The sequence below is a fragment of the Centroberyx affinis genome, unplaced genomic scaffold (assembly GCF_046629955.1).
Source record: "Centroberyx affinis isolate AG114_WGS23_722 - 3 ecotype Tasmania unplaced genomic scaffold, CSIRO-AGI_Caff_v1 ptg005310l_1, whole genome shotgun sequence".
In the NCBI taxonomy this organism is placed as follows: Eukaryota; Metazoa; Chordata; class Actinopteri; order Beryciformes; family Berycidae; genus Centroberyx; species Centroberyx affinis.
The window spans coordinates 65953-90404 of NW_027282648.1; the positions used below are offsets into that span (position 1 = coordinate 65953).

General features: G+C 42.1%; 1 protein-coding gene across 2 annotated transcripts in view; it reads left to right on the forward strand.

Annotated features, from left to right (window-relative positions):
- The first annotated feature begins 5938 nt into the window (after positions 1–5938).
- sh3gl3a (SH3-domain GRB2-like 3a) overlaps positions 5939–24452 on the forward strand; it is a 37089-nt gene continuing 18575 nt past the window's right edge. For both annotated transcript variants that reach the window (XR_011696930.1, XM_071546543.1), the window contains exon 1: positions 5939–6103. Coding sequence is in view for 1 of the 2 variants with exons in the window: in XM_071546543.1 (XP_071402644.1) it covers positions 6059–6103 (45 nt within the window). In the remaining variant the exon portion in view is untranslated. The remainder of the gene's footprint in view (positions 6104–24452) is intronic.

The following is a 24452-nucleotide window of genomic DNA, read 5'->3' on the forward strand; positions in this document are numbered from 1 at the left end:
CCCATGCTGCAGCCGTTTGTTGAAATAGGCTGCACCTGAGGCCTCTGTGAGGGACTTGCTTTTGGACGCTGAGAGAAGAAAACGTTCTAAAGCTTCCAAATGTGGAAGATATTCGATTTCAACAAGCTTTTTGGGGGAAAACTAAATGGGGAAAAATGAACAGCCTGGATCCATTTTGCATCAGAAACCCTGTTGTCTTGTTTTTCCTTTAAGCTGACCACACTGCTGAGACTGGGTACTGTGTGACAGGGGATCAGCAGATGTGTGTTGTCATGTGTGGTATCCCAAAAGCAAATTGTTTAAACCACTAGAACACAGTTCAGCTACAACTTGTTAAGAAAATGGTGGATAAACTATAACCTTGGGCAATATAATACGATATAAACAACAAAAATCTCTTGTACTTTCAGAAAAGCATTCAGAAATGCTTTTATCCTTTATAAGCCCTATCTTCATATAACTTACATCTGTGTGATACTACTAAGTATGATGTAAAGCATGAATTTAAGTCATAAAGATTTATGCCGGCTCTAAAATGGTCGCTAAACTCGATTCCGCAAAAGAAAAGGTGGGTCAGCTGAGCCTGGGTGGGTTTTAGCCTCCACTCCGTCCCGGGCCTCCGTCCCCCAGAAAATCAAAGTCCACCCAAAACAATTCTCACGCTTTTTCGTGAGAATAGATCAGCGGATGGCCACATCGCACGTTAGCTTTCCTACAAGCCAGCACCTGGGAAGCAATGGATACGTGCGCGCTACTGTGAGAATCCCAAACAGTGAAACTGAGCCCTCTGAGCAACGCTGCTGCTGATCCCCCCACATGTTCCAGAGAGAGGGGTCTTTCTGGGGCACTGACACCGGATCCCACCTCTCGGTCCTGGGATGAGGGGGGGGGGGGGGAGATCAGGGCCAGCGGGGGGGGGAGGGAGGGAAGATGGGGGGGGGGGGGGGGGTGCAGGATGGTGAGGGAGGGAGGTGGTGGGGGGGGGAGAGAGAATGGATTGTCCACGGGTGCTTGGGAAGCTGAGGAATATGAGGGGGTATTACCGCCCCGGCACAGCGGCCAGATGGACAGCAGATGACTTTTGTTCTTCCAAATACTCTGCAGGCCGAGGGAGGAAGAGGAGGAAGAGGAGGAGGAGGGGGAGAGGAGTAAAAGCAGAGGGAGGGAGGGGGGACAGGAGGAGAGAGGCGAAGGGCTCAAGTGAAAGTTTTCGGAGAAAGCTGGATCTCCTCTGGACACTGACTTTTTCATCAGTGTGTCCCAACATGTCCTGCTAGGAACAAATTCCACAATATTCTCTACAAAGTTACTGCAGCGACCGCTGTGTCCGCTCTGAGGCTTTTATACATTTAAGAAACACATTATAAAACATTCACTCCATAGATAAAATCTCCAGTGGCCCCAATAGCCTAGAAGACATCCTACCTAACATCCTGTAACCTAATACCAAGTCAAAAGTGCAAACAAATTCAAATCGAATCACGGCCCAACTTCACCACATCCAGCATACCAGCACAGAAGTGGAAACTGCTCCGAGTCTGCCCCCCTGTGCTGGAGCTGAGGTCTCTGCTGGAGTCTATGGTCTGCTCCTCTGCAGGCCTGTAGCGCCTCCTTGTGGTCCCCCATGGACACTTTTAGCCTTGGACCCCCTATTTGATAAGATTTTGTCCCTCAGACCGCAATATTGGAAGAAGAGTGGAATCTTGGATTAGAGTAGTCATTCTTGTATAGATTCTCTAATTGGGATGATTTCTAGTGAATTACAATAATTGTGAAATTTAACTATTCCTCATTTTGTTGGAGACCCTCTGGAACCTCCTCAAGGACCCCAGACCCCACTTTGACAGCCGTTGCTTTAAATTACAGTCACATTCATGATTGAGTTCTCTAAAATATATACTATAAGGTTTATGAGTTTATCCAGTGCACCTTACAGTACCATGAGTACACACATTTCTAGCTTGGGTGACCTCAGAGGCAATCAAATCCAGACACACCGGACCTAGATAACACACACAAACCCATGCAAACACACACACACACACTTGTTCTTCTATCCTTTATGAAGACCACTGACCAGGATCCATTGACTACATTGAATTCATTGACTATACCCTAACCCTCCCTATCCCTAACCTTTACTTCATCTCACCACTACATGCGTAACCTTAAACCTTACCCTAACTTAACCTATAATTCAAACGTTAACCCTAAAACCAAATCCTAACCCTAAAATAGCCCCTTGACCGGCCAAAATGACCTCACTTCACAAAAATCTCTCTGAAGGTTTAAAACTCAAATTGTCTCTCACAGAAATAGAAGTACAGGAACTCTCTCTCTTTTTCTCTCTCTCTCTCTCTCTCTCACACACACACACACCATTGTAATCACATGAGGATAGTGATAATTACTTATGCCTTTGGTTATCTGAGTGAAACCAGTGGGTTTTTCCATGTTATTCACTTTGTCTTCTGCAGAAATGCAAAGTGGCTGCTGTACCCTCAGGCTAGCGTGCACAAAGCAGATCAAGGCTGACTGTCTTTTAAGAAAAACTCCTCTAAATGATAGCAGTCGGTAAAAGCAGTAGATACAAAGTTGTCATGTACCAAGCACCGCAATTATGGACGCATCAATATCATTCTTTTCGATGCCGATACAGACCAAAATGATTGACCCATTCTTCTATGTTTGAAACATCTAGCATTCTTCTATTATTCAACGAAGCAGGGTTACATCCCAGGTTTTAACATGTAACACATGACTCACAAGATCAGACCTTAATACTGGGCAAATTCTGACACTGCTACCTTATATTAGCCTGGTCACAGCCTTTATATGCCATATCAGTGCGTCCCTATATCATTACATAGCAGCAGTGCACCTTATCTGTCCGGCATCTCAAGAGCAGAGTGTCCTGAAATCAGTGTACTCTTCTGGGTCGCATACATAAAATGGGAATGGATACCTGGTCCGCGATCCAGGAATCAGCATTTCTACTTCATAAATATGTTGATGGTGCTGAATATGAGAAACAGAGTCACTTGTCCAGAGAGTACCTGCTCTTTTGCTTTCCACTTTACATTTCACCTTACATTTTTTTTGCATGAGGATTTTGTCCCGCCATCATTTTCACTTAAAACAGGGTAGGGTGTCCATGAATAAGGCACCTTACTTAAGAAAAGCCACTGTTCTATGATGCAGGAGTGCCCTTTTTGTGATTGAGCCTCTAACCCTAAAAATGTCTGTGCAGACTCCTAGACAGATACTGGTAGAAGCACAACCATGACTTCCTAAATCTGTTTAGTGTCCACTTTAAGAAATGGATGGTTGAACAAAATATTTTACTGTGAAAGTGGTTAAACCAATGGACAAAGTGAAGTACGGAGGGCACTGACAGACACAAGGGACGCATAAGACCGTGTAACGTAGGACTAGATGCTCAGAATTAAATGAAATTTGATATATATACTTTATAATATCTATTGTACATGTGCCAAGAATACCAATTTGATATCTCTTTACAGTTATGAATTACAAGCTTGTAAATACAGAGAAGCAATAGGCGAGAATTTGCACAATGATACAGATGAACGTTTAGATGGACAGTATCAGGCAAGAACCAACTCCCTCATTCATCATACATTATGCTGTGACTTCACTCTTTGGTCTTCATTTTAGGTCCTATGAATGTGTAGTACAATCCTAGCCGTGGAGAAAGGCTAGGTTACACTGCAAGAGTTTACCCATGATATACCGATAGAGCTAAACTGCCTGCATCAGTATGTATGTCTTTACTGGGAACACTAGGGGGCAGCAGTGTGTTTCAGGATAAAAGAAAACAACATCTTTTTCAATTAAATTGCCTTTTCAAAGGCAGCGGCTCCCAGACTGTGTGTGATCCCTTTGGGGTTCTTGAGAGGGTGCCCAGGGGGTCCCCAGCAAAACGAGGAGCAGCTCAGTTTCAATGTTATTATGTTCAGCTGAAGTTAGCGCTTGGAGAGAATGTATTTAATGACTGTTCTTATCAAAGGTTTCGCTCTCTCCGCTGGTATCTCCCCACCTACAGTGCAGACACAACAAAGCTCTTCTCAGATGGAAGGTCCCTGGAGAAACCCTTATCAAATGAGGGTCTATGGTGTAATGTGTATCTAAATGGGAGTCGTGGATATGAAAATGTTTGTGAATGGCTGGTCAAGGCCCATATAAGCAAGGCATTTTTCAACAGCTCAGTGTTAAATGGAGAAACACTTTTCCTATATTATGTTGTTGATGATGATGATGACAACAACCAGAGGCCAATCATTTTAGTCTTTTGCTGCCTTCAAGTGCTCCTTGTAAGCTCCAATTTCTGATCGTAAATTAGCACATTCAAGTGCTTTTGGGCAGTAATAATAGAAATCAAGTGGCACAGAGCTACTTTGTGCTGCAGCAGCAGAATGAAGAGGAGAAAATGTGCATTAGGTGTGTAATTGATGTTTTCATTATTTCATTAGCCAAAGGTTGTTGCATACATCACTGTTCAACTGCTCATAAGTTGTTGACACGGCTTCCATGCTCTCCACCCCTTAAACGTCACATGCTGGTTAACTTGGATATCATAGAAAATTCACTTTTCCAGTTGTGTAACATTACCACGTTGTTGGGTGGTTCATCCACACTCTACATGCAATTGGAAGTAATTTTCCTTTAGCTATAGGCTAGTCTGTTAATTGGCTGTAGTCCTCTTGTTAGCTATACTCCATCAGATAGTCTTTAATTAGCTGAAAATCTTCAGAAAGCTACAGTCCTTTAGTTAGCTATCATCCTCTAGTTAGTAAAGAGTTCTTTACATCATGTTGTTGGGACATTCATATGTGCCCGTGACTTGTTATCAGAATTTTCCTGACAACCCCTGAAGGCAGCATTTCTCTCTAGTCCCTGGAGAGCTAGAGGTGGCCCTTTATCAAGTCCTTTAGTTAACTGTAGCCCTTTCGTTCAAGTAGCTAGGTATAGGCCTATAGTTGCTTAATTAGCTACGATAACCCAAGTAGTTGTAGTTCTTTAGTTAGGATTGGGTCATCCTTGTGTGCTCAACTTGTAATTGCAATATTTCCGACAGCACTTGAAAACAGCAATAGATCTTTAGTTAGCTATAGTCCTTTAGTTAAGCCGCAGTCCTTTCGTTAGCCATAGTTCTTTAGTTAGCTGCAGTTCTGTGGTTAGCTCTAGCTTTAGACCAGCTTTGTTGGATCAATAATGTGTGCTCCATGCAGAATGCTGATGTTTCCGACAGCACTTGAAGGCAGCAGTTAGATATAGTCTCTTAATTAACTATAATGCATTATTTAGATATAGTCATTTAGTTTACTGTAGTCATTTTAGTCCCTGTACCTGTTTAGTGAACTATATTTTTGTTACTTTAGTCCTTCAGACAGCATTTCCCTCCACCGTGCACCGCCTGTTCCCCCCGGTTCCCCACCGCGTGGGCTTCCTCCGCCCGTGCTGCTGTCGGCCAATGGGATTTGAGAAGAGGCGACATCATTGCGATGCAGGAAACCCTCTCCTCCTACTCCACTGGTAGTATCAAGTTAAACAGAGTAACATACAACACTTCTGGTCACTACTTTCAAAATAAAACTGGACTTGGACTTGTTATGCCATGAGAACATATTGTGATCATAATCATCATTTCATCAAACATTTACTTTCTTTCTTTTCAGCACAATTCCTGGCATCCAAGAGCACTTGTAGTTGTTTGAGGATACCAACTTAAAACACTCCTATTATATTTTCTTTTTGAATTATTACTTTATTGTTTTCCAACAATAAGTGACATTTTTTACACACATTTATTTTTTTAAGGCAGAATCACCTGACTTCCGGTATTATGCTTGGTAACTCTAGTGAGCTTGACGCAGCTCAGGATCCTGCTGCTGCAATAGTAAACGGTTGTGACTGATGAGTGCAGCGCTGGGGACTCTACAAGCTTTCCCTCTTTAGTTTGGATTTTCTCCCCTCTTTTATTTCGTGTTTTTGCTAAACATTTCTTCCAGAGGTGATCGAAACAGATTTTGTGAGGATGTCTGTGGCCGGGCTGAAGAAACAGTTCCACAAAGCCAGTCAGGTATGGAGACGCCCGTTATTGCTCCTTCAATAACAACAATTGTTGTGTATCTAACGGATTTGTTCCTCAGATTATAACAGATAGGCTAACTAAAAGTGGCCAGTTGTCATTACTGATATATAAATCATGGCTGCTGTGGCACAGATTCAGACACTGTCTCGAGGAATTCATCTTCACGATCTAGCTACTTTTTAACCCCGATAACGTTCTGTTCTCTCGCGCGGAGAGAACGTCTTACCAAACTGCAGTGAAAAATCTGACAATTTAAAGTGTCCTTGCTTATCGGCAAACACACAAACCTGGTAGAACATAATTTATGACCGTTTACGAATCAAGGTGGTTTCCTGGAATATTCGGCCTACAATTTATTCACCAAGCAGCACATAACTCTGATAAAATCTCAACTTTTACAATTGGTTCACGTTGCTCTCTATAGAGATCTCTGTGTGTTTTTGGTGGAAGGTGTACCAAGGTATAACAGGCGGACCGTTTATAAAGTTGGATTTTTATTGAAAAAAGTGCTGCTTAATGTATTGGATGTATGCCGAAGTGTGGATCGTAATAATACATGTAGGTTACTGGTCTTACATTATGTTCTAGTAGGTATACCTGTGCCGATAAGAAAGTCCAGATCAAATTGCACATTTTTAATCGAGTTTGGCGTGAGGTTCTCTATACACGAGAGAATAGAACCTATTCAGGCTAGCTACTTTTGATACCACGAAGGAAATCAGGCGTAATTTAGCATTAGTTTTTTGCGCAGCACGGTATTGTTATTTAAAAAAAAAAAAAAAAGTAATTTATTGACCGTATGTCACAGCAAATCTCTAATAATGCAGATGTGGTGTGTTTTACACGCCTTCGGGGAGAATAGAACTAGTCCGTATGCTCTAGTGTGGTCTCTTTAGTATTACTAGTCCCCTAAACTTATCAGGCCTGCAAGACTAGGATCACGTTGAAGGCAGATCCGAAGACATGAGACCACCATAAATCTGTCCTCCATACGCGCCGTTATCTCCGCGAGAGAACGTCACACCAAACTCTGTTAAAGAATCTGTCACTTTAATGTGGCTTATCTGCAAATACACATACTTGGTAAAACATGACTTAAGACCTTTTACGAATTGCCAGTAGCCACTCTTCAATTCGTCATACACCCAATACACTTATTTCAATAAAAATGTCACCATGTAGAATAGGTTCACCTGTTATTCCTGTAACTTCCGCCACCAAAATACACCATGGTGGCCGGTGAGCAAGTGTGAACCAGTGTGACACACGTGACAGTTTCTTGTGCTGCTTGGTGGGTCATTTTTCTGCCGAACTGAAGAGTGGCTTTAAATGATTCAGTTAATGTCTTAAGTCATGTTCTACCAGTTACGACCGTTTGCCAATAAGCAAGGCAACATTACATTTCCAGGTTATTTACTGGAGTTTGGCTTGAAGTTGCCTTTTGTTGTCCATTTGTTTAGTGTCTCCCCATCCTACATGTAGCCTATTGGTGTAGTTCGCACCATATACTTATAGCATATCCATACACAACACAGTGCTGCTCTGTCCCTGACCTCTGACCTCTTTGTGGATGGGGGCAACAGACAAGACTATTTCACTACCAGGATGAATAAAATATCATATTATTATTGAAAACACTTCAGAATGTTGCGAACTAATCTGGGTTGAATGCCTGCTAACTTGCAGCCCAGGGAATTCTTCACAATCACTATAACTTAAATTATTGTGTTGTCCATCAGTCTAGTGTCTCTTTATTGTACATGTACACTATCAGTGGAGATTGGAATGCTACAGTAATTGTATTTGGTATGTTCCTTGGTCCACTTGTATAACAAATCAACAGCTCAGATACTGTAGTCTATAAGGACCTGTGGCCTAGTTGCCTTCCAGCAACTCTTGACAGCTTTTCTGCAGAAGAACATAGCTTGGTTTTCCTGAGACCAACTGTTAAACTGTTCAAGGCGTCAGATAAAGTGTGAAGTTCTGCGCTTTACATAAACCAGTTCATAAACCAGTTCTGGCTCTGTCACATAGGGGCACTTACAAGCCTGAACCCGTCTGCATTACATGATAATTAGTCACATAAAGGATTCAGCCACTTATTCCCACGTACGCTTGTTCCAAAGGTCCACATTGATCGGTATTGTCATTTGTTGATACAGCAGACGTTGCCTCTGAGTATAATTGAGGCAGTGTCAGCTGTATCATTGAAATTCCCACACCAAATACCATTAGTTATCTAACTAAAGAGAGTGCTGACGTTAGCGATGACCTTAGACCAGTGTCTGGGTGAATCATAGATCAGGCCAAACATACAGAGATTTAATTCATCTTGCTGTGTACATAATGTCATTCTCTTGTCCCTCCACAGCAGAGAGGAGATCTCATTTTGGGCGTCTGGGGTGGTGCATGTGAATATGAATGTCAATATCTCTGATTATTCAGCTGGGTAAAGTTATTCCATTGTGCGCGAGCTAAATGTCAACACGCCACATCCTGTGCACGCATGCGCGTGTGCACGTGTGTGTCTTTGTGTTCGACACATGTTCCGCACTGCCCATAGATGTGTCTGTGTTGTTGCGGTGTGTGATGTGCTCCCACAAGCTAGTGCAAATCAGCACACTGTCAGGCAGCGGTGCAATTTCACATTCAGCTGGAAACGTTCACAGTCTGTTGGATGAGGTAACAGTCATGGTAGCCAGATATCTAAAAGTAACCCTCAGTTTTGTTTTTGTTTTTTTTATTTTGGCAGCTTTATTTCTGTGACATCACCCGAACAAGGATCAAAAGATTGTTATTCGCTCTCACTTCTGTTTTTATTCTTTGCACAGCACGTACAAAATCAATTACCGGCTTTTGCTTTTGATGAAACATAAATACGCCCTCTCTACAGTGTTTTCTATCTGTTTTTCCACGCTACCTGTTTTTCTCAGTGTGTTGTTTTCTGAGTCACCCAGAGATGAGCAATCAAAGCAGACGCTGTAAAACAATTCAGGGTTTTTCTAACATTCATTCACCCACGGTGGCTCCCCGCTGCTGGAAAAATACCCCCATGGTTATATGCAAATAACATGTCGCCCAGACTTGTTTACCCCCCAAAAAGAGAGACATTTGTTAGAATTAGGCCTGAGTGTGAGCATTGGGAAAAAAAGCAATGTTTGATATTTCATCTGCTTCCTGAAGTGGAAGTCGGATAGCCACCTGGGCCGAGAGTAGATATCGAGTAAATCTCTCTCGGTGCAAAAGATCACTAGAAAGAGAAACACTGTCAATTCCTGTTTATTACGACCATTTCTGAATCATTTTCCACAGTTTGAAGGGTGGGGAGGAGTGATGTGTGTATTGTCCACACCCTCTTAAACCACGTTCACACTGCAGCTGAAAGTGGCCCAATTCTGTTTTTTTTCCCCCTCATGTGATACAGATTTGATGTTTTCTACTCACCAAAAAGCTGCATGAAGTCGTATTTTTTATATCGGATCCACATGGATCTGATCCTGAGGCATGCGACTTGTATTTGAACACTCAAATCAGAATTTGTCAGTGTTGCCATGACAATAAGGACATCTTCCGTCATTCACCTGAGACAATTGTTATAATTTTGTCAGCTTGGGTGAGCCAGCTTTAGCATGGAGGATAACGAGACACAACAATGGAAAGAAAGCAAAATCGCTCACTTGGGGAGACGCCTCAATTCAAAACTCAAAGACACAGACCATAACTGAATTGTGTTGGAAACGAGCAGGAGAAACGCAGGTTAAAAAATGGATGTGATGTCATTTGTTGTAGTTAGTCATGCGTGTCTTTCACAGCTGTCAGTCCATATTGGTTACGTCCTACAATAGATATGAACAGTTAGGCGATCCAAAAAAATCAGATATGAGTGTGCTCAATTCAGAATTGAGTGTGAAGGACTGCAGTGTGAATGCAGTCTTAGAGACATTCGTTTCTGGTGTTTTATCATCTGATATCTGTATCTGTAGCGACACATGCAGAAGGCCTAGATATCACCTGTTGCCCCCATCTGTCCTGTCTGTATCCATGATTTGATAACGGCGCTGTGGTCGTTGCTCACTGATCCAATACTCAGTTTACCGTGCAAAGTCCAGGGTTGTTTGGGTGTGCAGGTTGAACACGTCGTCAGTGTGGATTTATGGCTAATAAATCCTGACAAGTTGACACCTACATGGAAATGAAGCTGTTTAATAATTTGCAATCACTACACCATCTCTCTGTCTCGCACTGTGATTTGCACTTCATCCGGACTGGGTGAGCTTGTAAAGTTTAAAAGAAGATACCCACTTTTGGGCAAATGGGCTCTTAACCAATGGTACATTTATAATTTACAAGGGGATTAGGGTCAGTTTCACCTCTGCAGGTCCTGAAAAAGACATATTATCTAAAGTAGAGGTCTTGAATGTAGTTAAATATGGCATTTTAAGCCTTAAAGTCAGTTTTAGAGGTCTTAAAAATATTGGTGCCCTGCTGAGAAACCAGCCCAGTCACACAGAGCTATATTGTCATAGATCTACAGTTGGATTTCACATTCATTTCAATTGCAAAATTGGTCTTATATTTCATTCTAACTGGCATTAAAAAGTCTTAAATTTAGCCTGATGAACCTTGTAGACACCCTGCTCTGTGTGTTGAATATTTATCGTGCTGTGGTGCTTCTGAAATGATGCAAGGCTAGTCAAATAAACTTGCAGAGCGTGCTGAAGCATTAGCATGCACTGTCACAATTTAAATTACCTTTGACTAACAGAACTGAAACATCTTATACATCAAAGTGTTTTTCTCTCTCTCTCCTCTCACATACACATACAGTAGTCTATAGCCCCTTAAGAGAAAGAAAGTTAGCGTGGAAGCAGGTCCTGCTTCCACAGCTACGGACAGCCACAGCTTCTCCAGTTGTGGAGAAGTCTCTTGAGGAATGGAGTGCCACTAGTCACCTAATCAGGTTAATACTGAGGATACATAATCACCAGAGTTTGAAATTAGCCACAAGCCAGATGCTTGCATATTTTGGCTATACCTGGCAAGTGTCAATTCTAGTAGCCACTTTTGAAGGTAGCCAGCTTACCTTCAGTTACACCAGGATCATAGTGCATTCAGTACGTTACTCTCTGATGGAAGTTCATTAATTTCAAATGAGAGAATGTGTCACCGCATCATTCTGTTGCAGTTGCATTGTGTTGTGACGAAGGTGTCGCATGTGTTGGATTTTTAAAAAAATATTTATTCATTGATAATGCAAGTATAAACTGTGGTTTTGCCCACGTTTTTGCTTCCTTTAGGAAGGTTTTGTGATGAAAACATTTTGTCTGTGAATCAGAGTTGCAGCGAAAGTTTATGTTGTAATACTTCATCAATAACAGTATAATCACAGCATAGTCACAGGACCCTTACGTAGAAACTTAAATACAGTTTTCAACAACATAACTGCATTACAAATTAAGTGTGATGCCGGTGTTGTACTTTTCTAAAAGCCACTTTGGTTGCTATGAAATTAAAGTGATGTGAAATTCTGAATACACTTGTGCCAGTGCCACTGTGGTTGGTTAACCAAAAAGAATATTTTTTTGCCCTGATTCTCGTCACTGCTACCTTAGGTAAAAGCTAAGATTAAAAATAAAATCCCTATTACTGGAATAGTCTGGGTTAAAAGGTGAGAGTGACATCTGGATCTGAGCTGCCAAATGTTTTCTTCATAGGTCAGGGTGCAAAACATCAAAGTGTGTGTGTGTGCTGTCTCGTGCACACAGGCTTATCATTTATCTTTTACCTGCTGTAGTAACATGGTATCACAGTAACCTATGCACCCCTGCAGGCAGCTGCCATAACAGAAACAAAATGACACTAGATCGGGACGCAGCTGACCCCTTGGTGAAAAGAAACAATCCATCTTTAATGAAGGAGCGATGGAGGGACAGAGCCCGGCCCGCCTGGTGGTCTGGCAGGCAGCCTGTCAGCTCATAAACATTTCAGCAGCTCATCATCTGCATCATTGTGCGCCGCTTCACAGTGACGTGGCTCGGCCATTATCTGTGCTGTCGGTGCAGAATTAGCCCCTTCCATATAGAGAGGCAGCTTTACTGCCATCGGATATCGTAGCTGATGCCATGTCTTGTTATAGGATTTTCTCATTGGTATAATCTGATACCAAGAGCCGTTTTTGCACAGATGTATGATGTACAGCATATCTGCCTTGCTGAAGTGTCCTTGAGCAAGACACTTAATCCCTTTGAGCTCCAGGCTGACTGTTATGTGGTTAACCCTGACCTCTGCCCATAGTGAGTAAGAGGGCAAGAGAAAAGAGAATTTTCCCATGTGAATCAGTGAAGTTTTATCACATAATTATTACTTATCTCAATCGTGTTTGTCCAGTGACTCCAAGCTGATGGTCTGAGCGTATCTTGTGCCAGTAAAAGGCAACAGGCTGATACTTAATGGTGCTACGTGTAGCATTTTAACCTCAATAAATCAGTATTACATTAATTTTGAGACATTAGTATAATTACTGTAAACAAATAAGACCATTGGCAGCCTCTACCGGCATCTACACTACATTTTACATTGTGTGACACCAGGTCAGATTTGATGGTTTTGCTTTATGGCACAAAAGCAGATTGCTTCATAGCACAAAACAGGAAGAGGGCGCTGTTCTTTCAGCGCAGACAGGGCTGAAGCTTTCAGAGTTTCTGGCAGTGGCAGATGGTGGAAGGAGTGAAAGACCGATGGAAAAATCACTTCTAACAAATGTATCCTCTTCTATAAAGCTGAAGACGCCAGGGAGGGGGAGGGGGACAGGAAGCAACAGGGTTTATGGGAAATGTGGTCGTAATTTTGAGAAACACTAGCACTAACAATACCACTGGTGTGAGACCGAGGCTACTGATTGTCTTGATTGTGGGCTCATTTATTTGCGGTAATTATACCACAGTATCACAATTTGACAATGACATGCTAAATGTAGCACCTTTTTAAAGTTTAGTCCTCTGAATTGATATCGGTTACGGAAAACGTGGTATCGTGCATGCCCACTTTAAAGCTGTCATTATGATCTCTTCTACCACAAGCGGCCCGACTGAAGGAATAATAAGGAATAATAATTGCATCAGTTCTGGCCAGAGCTCGTCAACTAACTGCACAAATGATGGTAATGGACAAGTGTGTCCCTGCTCTGGACGAGCCTCTGTAATGAGGCAATTACCTGGGATGCCAGATTTAAGCCAAGCATGACGAAGTAGGATTAATCCAATAATGTCATGCTGTCTGATGTTTTTCTTTTTTTGGAGAAAAGATTAACACGCTTGTAATTCCTCTGACTGAATAACAGGCAAAGTTCCCTTCTTCCCCACCTTTTTATATAGCTTTACTTTCTTCATCCAGCATTTGGAGTTTAATGGCCGTATTTTTCGTGCTGACGCAGATCAAGCGCAGTGACCTTGCACTGGCAAAGAGGCAATTTCCTTGGGCGCAAGCGCAATTCTTCCCGCCTGCGCCCGTTCGGTGATTTCATGGCGAGCCGTGACATCGCTTGTGCTGAAAAGACTGGTATCAAATTTTGGTATCAAAAAATTATGCTTGCACCTCCACTTCCTCAGACCACATCTTAGCGCAGACGCTGGCATTTCATGCTATTTTTGTGCCGTTACTTTGGGAAGACATAACCCAACGGACAGGTGAGGCACACCAAATTGATTGGCTATAACTCGGCAGGCTATTCCACACAGCCTCTAAGTTTATACAGTGCAAATCATCAGGTGTACAAGAGCATGGATGGTGACATTCTCCATATTCTCATCCAAAAACATTGGGTTGTCATGGGTGCAAACAACCACACACGTCTACTTCTTTCCAACAGGTTTCCCAAAAGTAGTGCCTGAAGCGTTGCATTGTTTTTTATTGCAGTCTCTGCTGTGCCACCACTGCACCACTGTTGTGCTAGCACCTCTGGTCACGACATTACCAAAAATTTGTTTGTCACACCCAAATGAGCCAGTGTCGGGAACTTGAGCTTGCACCTTGATTCATGAAAATAGGACCCTAACTGTTTTTTTTATCGGCAAGCTTGTCAATAGGGGCAAGTTCACTGAGAATCTTAGAGGAGGTGGTTTTGCTGCCAACAGACTAACAGCCTTGTTGTTGTTTCACTTTGATTCCCTGAGAAAGAGCAACGGTACAGGGTTTCATATCCTGCCTTTTCTTGTAGCCCAGGGTTAGGTACAATCTGCCTGGCTGGCTTGGCGGAATCCACCAAGAACACCGCGTCTGTCTGCTAGACTGCTGCTGCCTCTTCCTTCCTGCACACTGCACACTGTGAAACTCGAACATGAGAAGAAAGTTCCACCCACGGCTCAACAAATCTGAATACGCTCCTCCACACACACGCAGACTGTGAAAGCTGTGGTTCCGTGTAAACACGGCACGGCACTCACAGTGACAGTGCTGGCCAGATAACTGTGTGTTTGTGTGTGCAGTACATGCTAGAAGAAAGGCTCCTTTCATGGTGTTATCAAGCCCAGGGCCTCTCAAACTCATGTCATGTTTTCATATCATAGACCCTTCAAATCAACACATGTTGGAGATCACAGACCCCCCATATGTTCAGATTTAGTCCCAGGGACCGACATGGGAAGATTTTTGTTGCTGTTGATGTAGTCTTCACTGTAATTGAGGTGACAGTGATGAGAATGAAAGCTCTGATTAGAATTGTCGTTCTTATACCTTCTCTAATTGCGATATTTTTTAGTAAATTAAATCATGCTGATATTTAAGTAGGCTATTACTGATTTTGCTGGGGACACCCTTAAAAACTCTCAAGGACCCTTATGGGTCCCCGAACCCCACTTTGAGAACCACTGGTCTAGCCAGCAACCCTCTCCCAACACTGATCTGTGTCATTGAACTGGGTTTGGAACCAGCGATGTGCCTTGCCTTTTATTGACCCTATCCAATCAATGAAGAGCAGCTAACTGATGAGGGTTCATTGCTCTTATTGGACACAGTCTCTGTAGCTCTGTTAAAGCAGCAGATTTCTTATTTGCTTTAAGGGAATGGAATTCAGGGCAGCTTCGGTATGCACGGCTGCCTTGTGTAATCTCAGTGTGTCCAAGGTGATGTCTCCGCTACCTTAAACAAATCTGCTATCCCCCCTCCCCTTCACTTCATATATGGCTATCTTCCCCAGGGACAGACAGTCAGTCAGACAGCCAGTCTGCGTTTTTTCATTCCGTTCGTACAGATCACAAGGTTGTTGTTGCTGCATACCCCTTAGTTAATTGTTAAATGACTCTAATCTAACAGCCCTTTTAGATTCACCTCTTGTCACGTACTCCCAATGTCTGCATGTCCTGAAAAGCTCTTAAAGGTGCTCTGTGTAGCATTTCCATATGATAAAGCATTACCACATTCATTCTGAGACATTAGTGTAATTTCTGTAAACAGACAATACTATCACTGTGAATACTGGCAGCCTCTACACTGCATTTTACATTGTGTGACACCGGGTCAGATTTGGTGGGAAATCTGCTTGAATGCTTTATAGCACAAAGGAGACTGCTTTACAGCACAAAACAGGACAAGGGTGCGCAAATGGAGCTATAATGGAGCTTTCATTGCCAGAGCTTTCTGGCAATGGCAGATGGTGAAAGGAGTGAAAGGCCGATGGAGAAATCTCTTACAACATTTTTATCCTTTTCAGTAGAGAGACATCAGGGAGGGGGAGCGGGACAGGAAGCAACAGCGTTTATGGGAAATACATTACATACATACACACTGTGTGAGATGGAGGCTACCAATTATCTCAACTATGGTCTCATTTGTTTATGGTAATTATGCCAAGGTATCACAATTAATTTGACAATTTAATCTAAATTCAAAGCCTTAAAAGTCCTTTAATACTGTTAAATCCACCCTCTAAGTCCTAAATTCAGTCTTACAGGTCATGTCACAGGTCACATGTTGCAGTTTCTTTTGAGAAATCAGCCCAGTCATGCAGACTTATATTTTGATAGGACTGCAGTTTTTATTTTATTTACATGTTCATTTCAGTGGCAAAATTTGACTCATATTTGTAACTGGCATTAAAATGGTCTTAAAAGTCCTATATTTTACTTGATGAAACATGTAGACATCCTGGTGCTTGAAATCTAACATCATTTTGCTTATTTAAATCCATGTCATAATACTGTACCATTTGTTTGGACAGGGTTTTAGCTGGAAATAAATGGGCAGCTCTTGTTTTCAACCTATCCCGTTACCACCCAACTCTGAATAAACAGGCTCCGGTTCAAAACAGCAAGTTTCATTCCAACAGTAACTATTTTTTGTTATGTGTGCACACATAACAGTGGATATCAAAGATCTACACACCCTTTGAAATTACAGGTAAAGGCAAATTAACTTGTGAATCCTTCTGGAATATGATTTTCTACATCTTAGAGCAATTACAACCCCCAAATGTATGGTGTGCAACCAAGGTGTTTTAGTGTCCCAATTTTAACGCATTGTCAGAAATGAGTTGCCTTTTGCATTAACCTTTCTGGTTACTATAAGTGAAAGTGCAGTCTGGGTTTTCAAGTCTCAAGGCAATTTTGAAAGAGCGTGCCTGACTTTTGATAACCACTGTATTCACACACCTCTCTTTCCAAGTACATGAGGAAAGTTAGCACTGTTCTGTCCCCTCCCATTGCTCCTGCCATGCAGCTCCTTAGGGAGACGCATTAAAACAACATGGCTCTGTTATCACACACACACACACACACACACACACACACACAACCAACAATAATCCTGTGTACGTGTGTCTAAGCCAGTGATTCACCTACTCGAGAGATTCCACATTCAACGTTTTGAAGGGAAACTGCTGTTTACTGCAACAGGCCTTGCGGTTTCACTCCCATGTCACTTTCCCTCCTCCGGCAGCATAATTTAGCTGAGGGAAAGTGTGATTCGTGAGAGACTGACAATGAGTCAGCGAACACCAAATGAGCAGTGTGTCGGACTCTTGTTTCTCGTTTTCTTTGTGACCTTCTGCATTCTTTTGCTCCATCCAGACCCCGCAGGCAGACGGTCCAGCCAACCTGGAATGCCTCACAACTTGTCCAGACTAATTTCCCATAAGATCCGCCACCCTGAGGGGCCGAGGCGAAAAGGCTGTGCTGTACATTCTCCCACGCTGCTTTGCAGTAATTAGAATGAATAATTATGAGCACACTGCAGAACGTGTCCATCTGAATGAGTCGTTTAAAGTCACTCCCATTGCTTTTCCTTCCCGGTAAAACCTAACCTTAAAAACTCTGCCAATGGGGTGAGATGATTTCACTTGTTTCCAATGGAAGTCAAGATGTTTTCTTGAATCAAATGACATTATCTCAATACTGAGTGATCTAACTTATTCTTCAAATTACATTGGAAACAAGTGAATGTATCTCACCCCAGACCTTGTTTTAAAAACATTTCTAGGACCCAATACTTGATTCAATAACTTATTACGATGGACATTTTTTGCAGTGTAATCAGTGGATTTTTCTGCTCCAGCCATCTCCTATACCCATATAAACCCTATGCAATACACATGTAGCATCCCTGCACCAGTTTGCCATGTTTAACTGGCTGATTTCTCAGTTCCATTGCCCCTTGAGAGTCGTTTCCTATGAGATATGTCATATCTCGGGTCTCAGAGCCGGAGTATCGATATCCGATCGGTTTTGCCTGTTAGATGCAAATGAATGAGATGATAAAGGTGCGTCACTGTTCAGTATTTGCACATCGTTGTGAACTCAAAAAAGGAAAAACATGGTAACTCAAGGCCATGGCTATACTTGCTGCAGAAGAAAAAAAGGAAACTCGCCTATTCAATCTATAGACTCTATAGACTCTCTTGCCTCGTGAGTTGAATGATGAAGATCCCATGGCATGTAATGCTCTGATGTTATAATCCAGACCCGTATTGTACACGGATGGTCCTTTGAATGACTGTGATGAAATTCATTTTATGAACGATGTTTGCGTTCTTTGGCAATCTATGTCTGTTGGATTGGATTACATGCCAATTACATGACAACTCATGTTTGATTTATGGGCCCTGTAGACTGTTTATTTAGCCAATTTACTACTGTCTACGTCTATTTAACATTTCGTCCATGAATTAATTGGATTTATTAGATACGATGTAATTAGATTTTTTTTTACATTTTCTTTGTCATTTTTAAAATACAACTTGATGGTGACAAGCCTGGCTTGAAATTAACTGCTGTCTTGCTAACAAAGACACCCTAAATTAGAAGACATAGATGTGACAGGAAAGTTTGTAAGGCCACATGTTTTTGGGGGATTATTTGTACAAGAATGATTGACAGTAAATGGTTTCTAAAGGTAGGAAAACAAACCTTGGTATCTCCAACTATACAGACTGTGACAGTATTATTCTTTAAAAAGCAAGAGCTGTTGCCCGGCTGAAACAGGGCATCATAGAATTTCCCCAATGCTAAAACCAATACAAACAGTCATGTGCAACATGTCAGAAATCAGAGCAAATGATTTTCTGAGCTCTCTCTCTGGAGGAAGATTTTTGTCTTAGTCACTGTTTTCCGCTGACCTTAAACACTCAGAATCAGTATTATCACTGAAAAAGTGCATCTTTAATCAGCACGGTCGACCTTTGACTGGCCTCACTGTGATCCATCACCAGAGCAAGAGAGAGAGTAACATGAAGGGACTAGCACCGCCATCGCTCACACTCTTGACCGGTGTTGGTTAAAATATTTGATTACACCACTCATACTTCACCCCTGTCCAGAGTTTTCTCCTGCAGGGGAGATTGGCTGTGTGTGTGTGTGTGTGTGTGTTAGCACCGCCATTCCTCACAATAGCCAGCCAGCTGCGAGGGTGATTCACGGTGGTGTGATAATGGTTTCTGACCTCCTCAGGAGTGGAGGCTGAAGCTGGAGTGATCTATGGGCTGGACTGGATTGGGCTGGTTTCATTCCAAAATGCAATTTATAAAATGGATAGTTGTGCTACTTGTGAATCATGTTCAAAGCAGTTGTAAAATACCCTATAAACAAACACCTTTGACTGCAGAACAGTTAATGATCTAATAGTATATAGTGTATAATATATAACTGGTGTAACTGAAAATCAGCACTCATACCGCTACTTATGTGGCATTTTGTTAAGCTGCCGATAAGCGGCTGATAAGACAGGTGCATTTTTACATTAAAAGTCTTGGATAGTGCAGCTTTAAATTAAAGAGATAAAGACTATGGAAACTGGGAAAAATATACTTCGGTATATTCTTGTTACAGTGTTGCTGTGAAGAAACTTCAAGGCATTGTTTCAGTTGTCTGGCTGCCGGGTCATGGTTGAGTTTGTTTAGACAAATCGGTGAGAAGGTGTGGTGAGAGGACAAGGACATTGTGCTTCTGTGTGTGTGTGTGCTCTCACTGCAGAGGAAACCTGCTCCCCAAGGCCCATCTGCAAAGCATTGTGTTCAGAGTGCAGGAAAAAGGAACACACCGATCTACCACCATTGTCAAACAATCAAAGAAAATGACTGTAAATGGACGTACAAAGGAGATATCTAGCGTCTTTGATTTGTGATTTAAAAAAAAAATCCCATCCTGGCTGTGAAGGCTGCAGCTCGGCTGGAAAGTCCCCGCATGGCCGAAGCCCCCGGCGGTCCGACTGCTTTCGCTTTCAGAGTGACTGTTCAGCCCGGCGTCGGCTCTCCGCTCAGGGTAATTGCAGCTGTAATGTGTGCAGCAGATTACATTGTGTCAGTCTGGATTAAGAGCAGGGTATCTGCCCTCTCATCTGCCGGGCCAACACCAGTCATTTGCTGCTCCAGCTGTCACCTGCTACTGTTGTTACGAATGCAACCGGCCCTGGAGCACGTCATGGTCCCGCGGTGCACGGCTGCTTTTCCTTTTCTTTTTCCTCCCTCGCTTCTCCGTGCAACGCAAACCTTACCTTTGCGCTTAATTCGTGTCAAAAGGCAAGCAAGAAAATCTTCACAGTGCCGTTACACTGCAGAAATATCCATCTTATTCTGCCTTGTTTCAAGATACTGACACACTACTAAAGTTCTTGAAACGGGTGAAAGTGCATTGGAAACAAGTCACATTTCACCTCATTTGTCAGAATTTGTTTTAAGAGAAATAAGATTTTAAGACCGAACATGAGACTCAATGACTTTTTAAGCTGGACCGTTTTTGCAGTGTACCTGTACACCATTAACACAGGAGTTATGGTACCTATCTGTTATTCATTTCTCCACATATTTCATATTTCATTCATAGCAGATTCACCCCCCTCCGCTGTCCTAGAAAGGCTCTGGCAGCCAGATTGGGCTCATTTCCCCAGTCTGAGCCTGCTAATTTTACCCAGGCACTGACCCACTTGGTGTCTACAACTCTCCGATTGCTGGCTACACTCATAGTGGAGCTGAAGGGAAAGTGTGGGCCTTGGGCACACACACACGCACACACACACACACACACACACACACACCACCTCTCTTGGTGTATGCCACGCTGTTTGTGGTTGCCAGGTTGGCTAGGTAAAGCACCTGTCTTGGAAACAGATTCATATCCCAGTAGTATTTTGTGATGTATTATTTTTAGGCAGCATGGTTGTGTAAAGAGTAGGGAGACCACCTGACCTGGGACGGTTCAATATTGAGATTTTTAGTTAATTCTCACAGTTTTACCATCAGTACATACCAATACACTCACAGTATATAAGACATTTACAATGAAACCCAGCTTCTTTTATAGGCACACTGGATGTTTTACAGTTTGCAGCAGAATAGTCCAGTCAAATTTTATGGTGATATTCTAATCTAAATGCACATACTGTAGCAGCCTCTACAAGACACCATTTTAAACTATATGTATATATATATATATATATATATATATATATATATTAGGGCTGGGCAATATATCGATATTATATCGATATCGTGATATGAGACTAGATATCATCTTAGATTTTGGATATTGTAATATCGTGATATGGCATAAGTGTTGTCTTTTCCTGGTTTTAAAGGCTGCATTACAGTAAAGTGATGTCATTTTCTGAACTTACCAAACTGTTCTAGCTGTTCTATTATTTGCCTTTACCCACTTAGTCATTATATCCACATTACTGGTGATTATTTATCAAAAATCTCATTGTGTAAATATTTTGTGAAAGCACTAATAGCCATCCCCAAAAATATTTGATTTTGTCCATATCGCCCAGCCCTACTTACAACTGAACATTTAGCCCACTTCGTAGAAAATACCGAGATATATCGTGTATCGCCATTCAGCCTAAAAATACAGAGATATGATTTTTGGTCCATATCGCCCAGCCCTAATATATATATATATGTGTGTATATATATATATATATATATATATATATATATATATGTGTATAAACTACATATTTTGTGCACATTACTCTCAATCTTAAATTGGTCATTTCTGATTATTAGAAGCACTAGTACCCAGTTATATAATGTCTCGGTCTTACATTTTGTACGTTTTATTACTTCCACAGCTCTTTAGGCACTATCAAAGCAAGGGCTAACTCTACTGTAAACTCTGACATACCTAACATTTCACACTGACACATTCTGAAGTGAGCTAACCCTGATGAACCCCGGTGCAGCGGTGTAAAAGGTGCAGAATTCGTCCCTGCCAGGCCAACCTCTGGCTAGGACTAAGAATAGCCTTGATCTAAGAATGATTAAAGGATAAATTAGTATATTTACATGCGCACCAGTACTCAGATTACTGGGAGTAAGGCAACACTTTGATTAAAACGTTTGGTTCAAAGTATCGCAACTCCTCTAATAACCCCATTTATGGATTTATTTAATCAGTCCAAATTTCTAAAGTAACCAACTTGAGAACCAGCTTTCCCTTCACTTCCTCTTCCTTTCTTGTGTGTATGTGAACATAATTGGAACATTTTTTCTGCGCTTCTTTGCCTTTTTTTTCTTATTTTGTCTTTGATAGCTATGTTGATGGCTATGTTGATGCTGATGCTGGTGAACTTTATGACACACGCAGTTTAAAAAACCCCAAAAGAAATCTAAAGCATTTACCTGCACCAATAAATCGAAAGATTACACAGAAATCTAGGTGTGATTCCGACCCTGTCAACTATTAAATTAATCGCCAACTATTTTGATAATCAATTAATCGGTTTGAGTAATTTTTTAAGAAAAATAAGACAAAATTCTCAGCTTCTTCTCAGCTTCTTCCAGCTTCTTAAATGTGAATATTCTCTATGACAGTAAACTGAATATCTTTGGGTTGTGGACAAAACAAGACATTTGAGGACGTCATCTTGGGCTTTGGGAAACACTGATCCACATTTTTCGCCATTTTCTGACATTTTATAGAACAAACAACTAATCGATTAATCGAGAAAATAATCGACAGATTAATCGACAGTGAAAATAGCCTAATCGTTAGTTGCAGCCCTAATGAAGACCATTAGAAGTGATCAAGTAAATAAAACATCCGTACAGAAACTTGAGACAAGCACTGTAGCACACTAAAGTCTGCTCAAGGGTGTAATGAAACACAGGAAATCTGCACTGTGAAATTCAATTCAATTCAATAGACTTGAGTTATTTGCTTGGGAACGAGCGGTCACTGTTGTTGTGGTCTTGTTCTTTATGACCCATTTAATCGCACTAGCGGTTGCGCTTCCTTTTTCTGCCTGTGCTTGTGCCACTGCTCATTATACTGTGTGACCGCTACACACACACACACACAATGACACACACAGAATCCCTGCTGTTTTCCTGCCATACCCCTCCCCCCATCCTTTCCCAGTGTCCCAGGCCTACTGTACATTGTTTTGCTGATGCAGTCTCATTGCTTACATAAGGCCTGGCTCGTGGGCCGCTGGCAGCGTAGAGCGCTGACTCCGACGCCGCTGTCGTCATTTACCGGAGTAAGACAATGCGCCGTGTTGGAGGTGATGATCGTCGCTCACCACCTTCTCTCCTCACACTTACTCATCTAAGGCTGATCGCTTCATTCATCACCAATTGGGATAGATCTTATAAAAGGGTTTTACATCATTACGATGGAAGTGAGTTAAACTGTTCACAAAGATGTAGACGTAGCTCCACTGCTGGTTAGGGCTTCACAGTTAATTGTCAAACAAATCGAAATAGCAATATTGTAAGAGGCTGCACATATTCTTTCTCAGATGAAGAATGTTTGAGACAGCCCCAGAATCCCTGGCCAATAAACCACAAATTTGGAGATTATCTTTCATTATGTTCAAAACAAGCAAATTGTAAGTACTGAAAGAGAAGTTGGGAAGAGAAAGCTCTGGCCACATGTACAGCAATTCATATCACACTTGCAAAATTCAGCAAGCAGTGTAATCCCTGTAGGGAAATTCTCTTTTCTCCTCCACAGAGAGGTGAGAGGTCAAGGTCTGGAGCTGGTAGGGGCTCAGTGTGTTGTTCCAGGACACATCATAGGGGCTTGAACCCAGCTCCTCTGGTTGAAAGACAGTCTCTTTAACGTCATTCAGATAATTTGAGTGAATGAATCAAATAGCCAAATAAGAGCTATGGCGTAGACTAGAGGCCACTAGAGAAGATACCACTAGAGACACTAGAGAGAGACACCAGAAGCCACTAGAGGGCTTCTAGTGTAATTTTACAAATCCTCTATGCTCTCTCTGGCGTTGTTTCGTACTATCCTCCTGTAGCTGCTTTTGGTAGCAGTTATGTCCAAGCCTAGTGTGGGCATACTTCAACAAAGTAAAGGACGATCTTGTTCAGTGTAGTTCAAGGTGCCGTGGCTTCACAACAATGCTGAATCATTTCAAGAAACGCATTCAGCTATTTGTACCAGCCAGGAAGACGGACCTAGCCAAAACGAGCCTGACATCATTTGTACAAACTCCTCAGAAGTGTGAAGGCGAACGGAGAGAATCTCTGCCTTCACTGCCAACACGATTTAGCTAAAGACTAGTGCAGTGCCCGTTCAAAACATGCCTGTTCGGAACGGGCTGATTGCTTGGCCTCCGGTATTGCTGCTTGCGAACCGCTCATCCAAACAACTTCACACTCGACACTGAGCCCTGCTGCTGCACAGAGCGCTGTTCGCTTGTTTATTCAAAGTTTATTAATATTGAACGTGTCGTGTGTCCAATCTGACACTGCACGTCCTTGGGTCCCCAGCAATACACCCTGCCAAGTGTGAAGTAGATCGGACAAACGGTTCTCGAGATATGCGAAGGACACACATACAGAAAGAGATTCCTTGCTTTATAGTATGATATGCAGCCATTCAGCACCATAGAC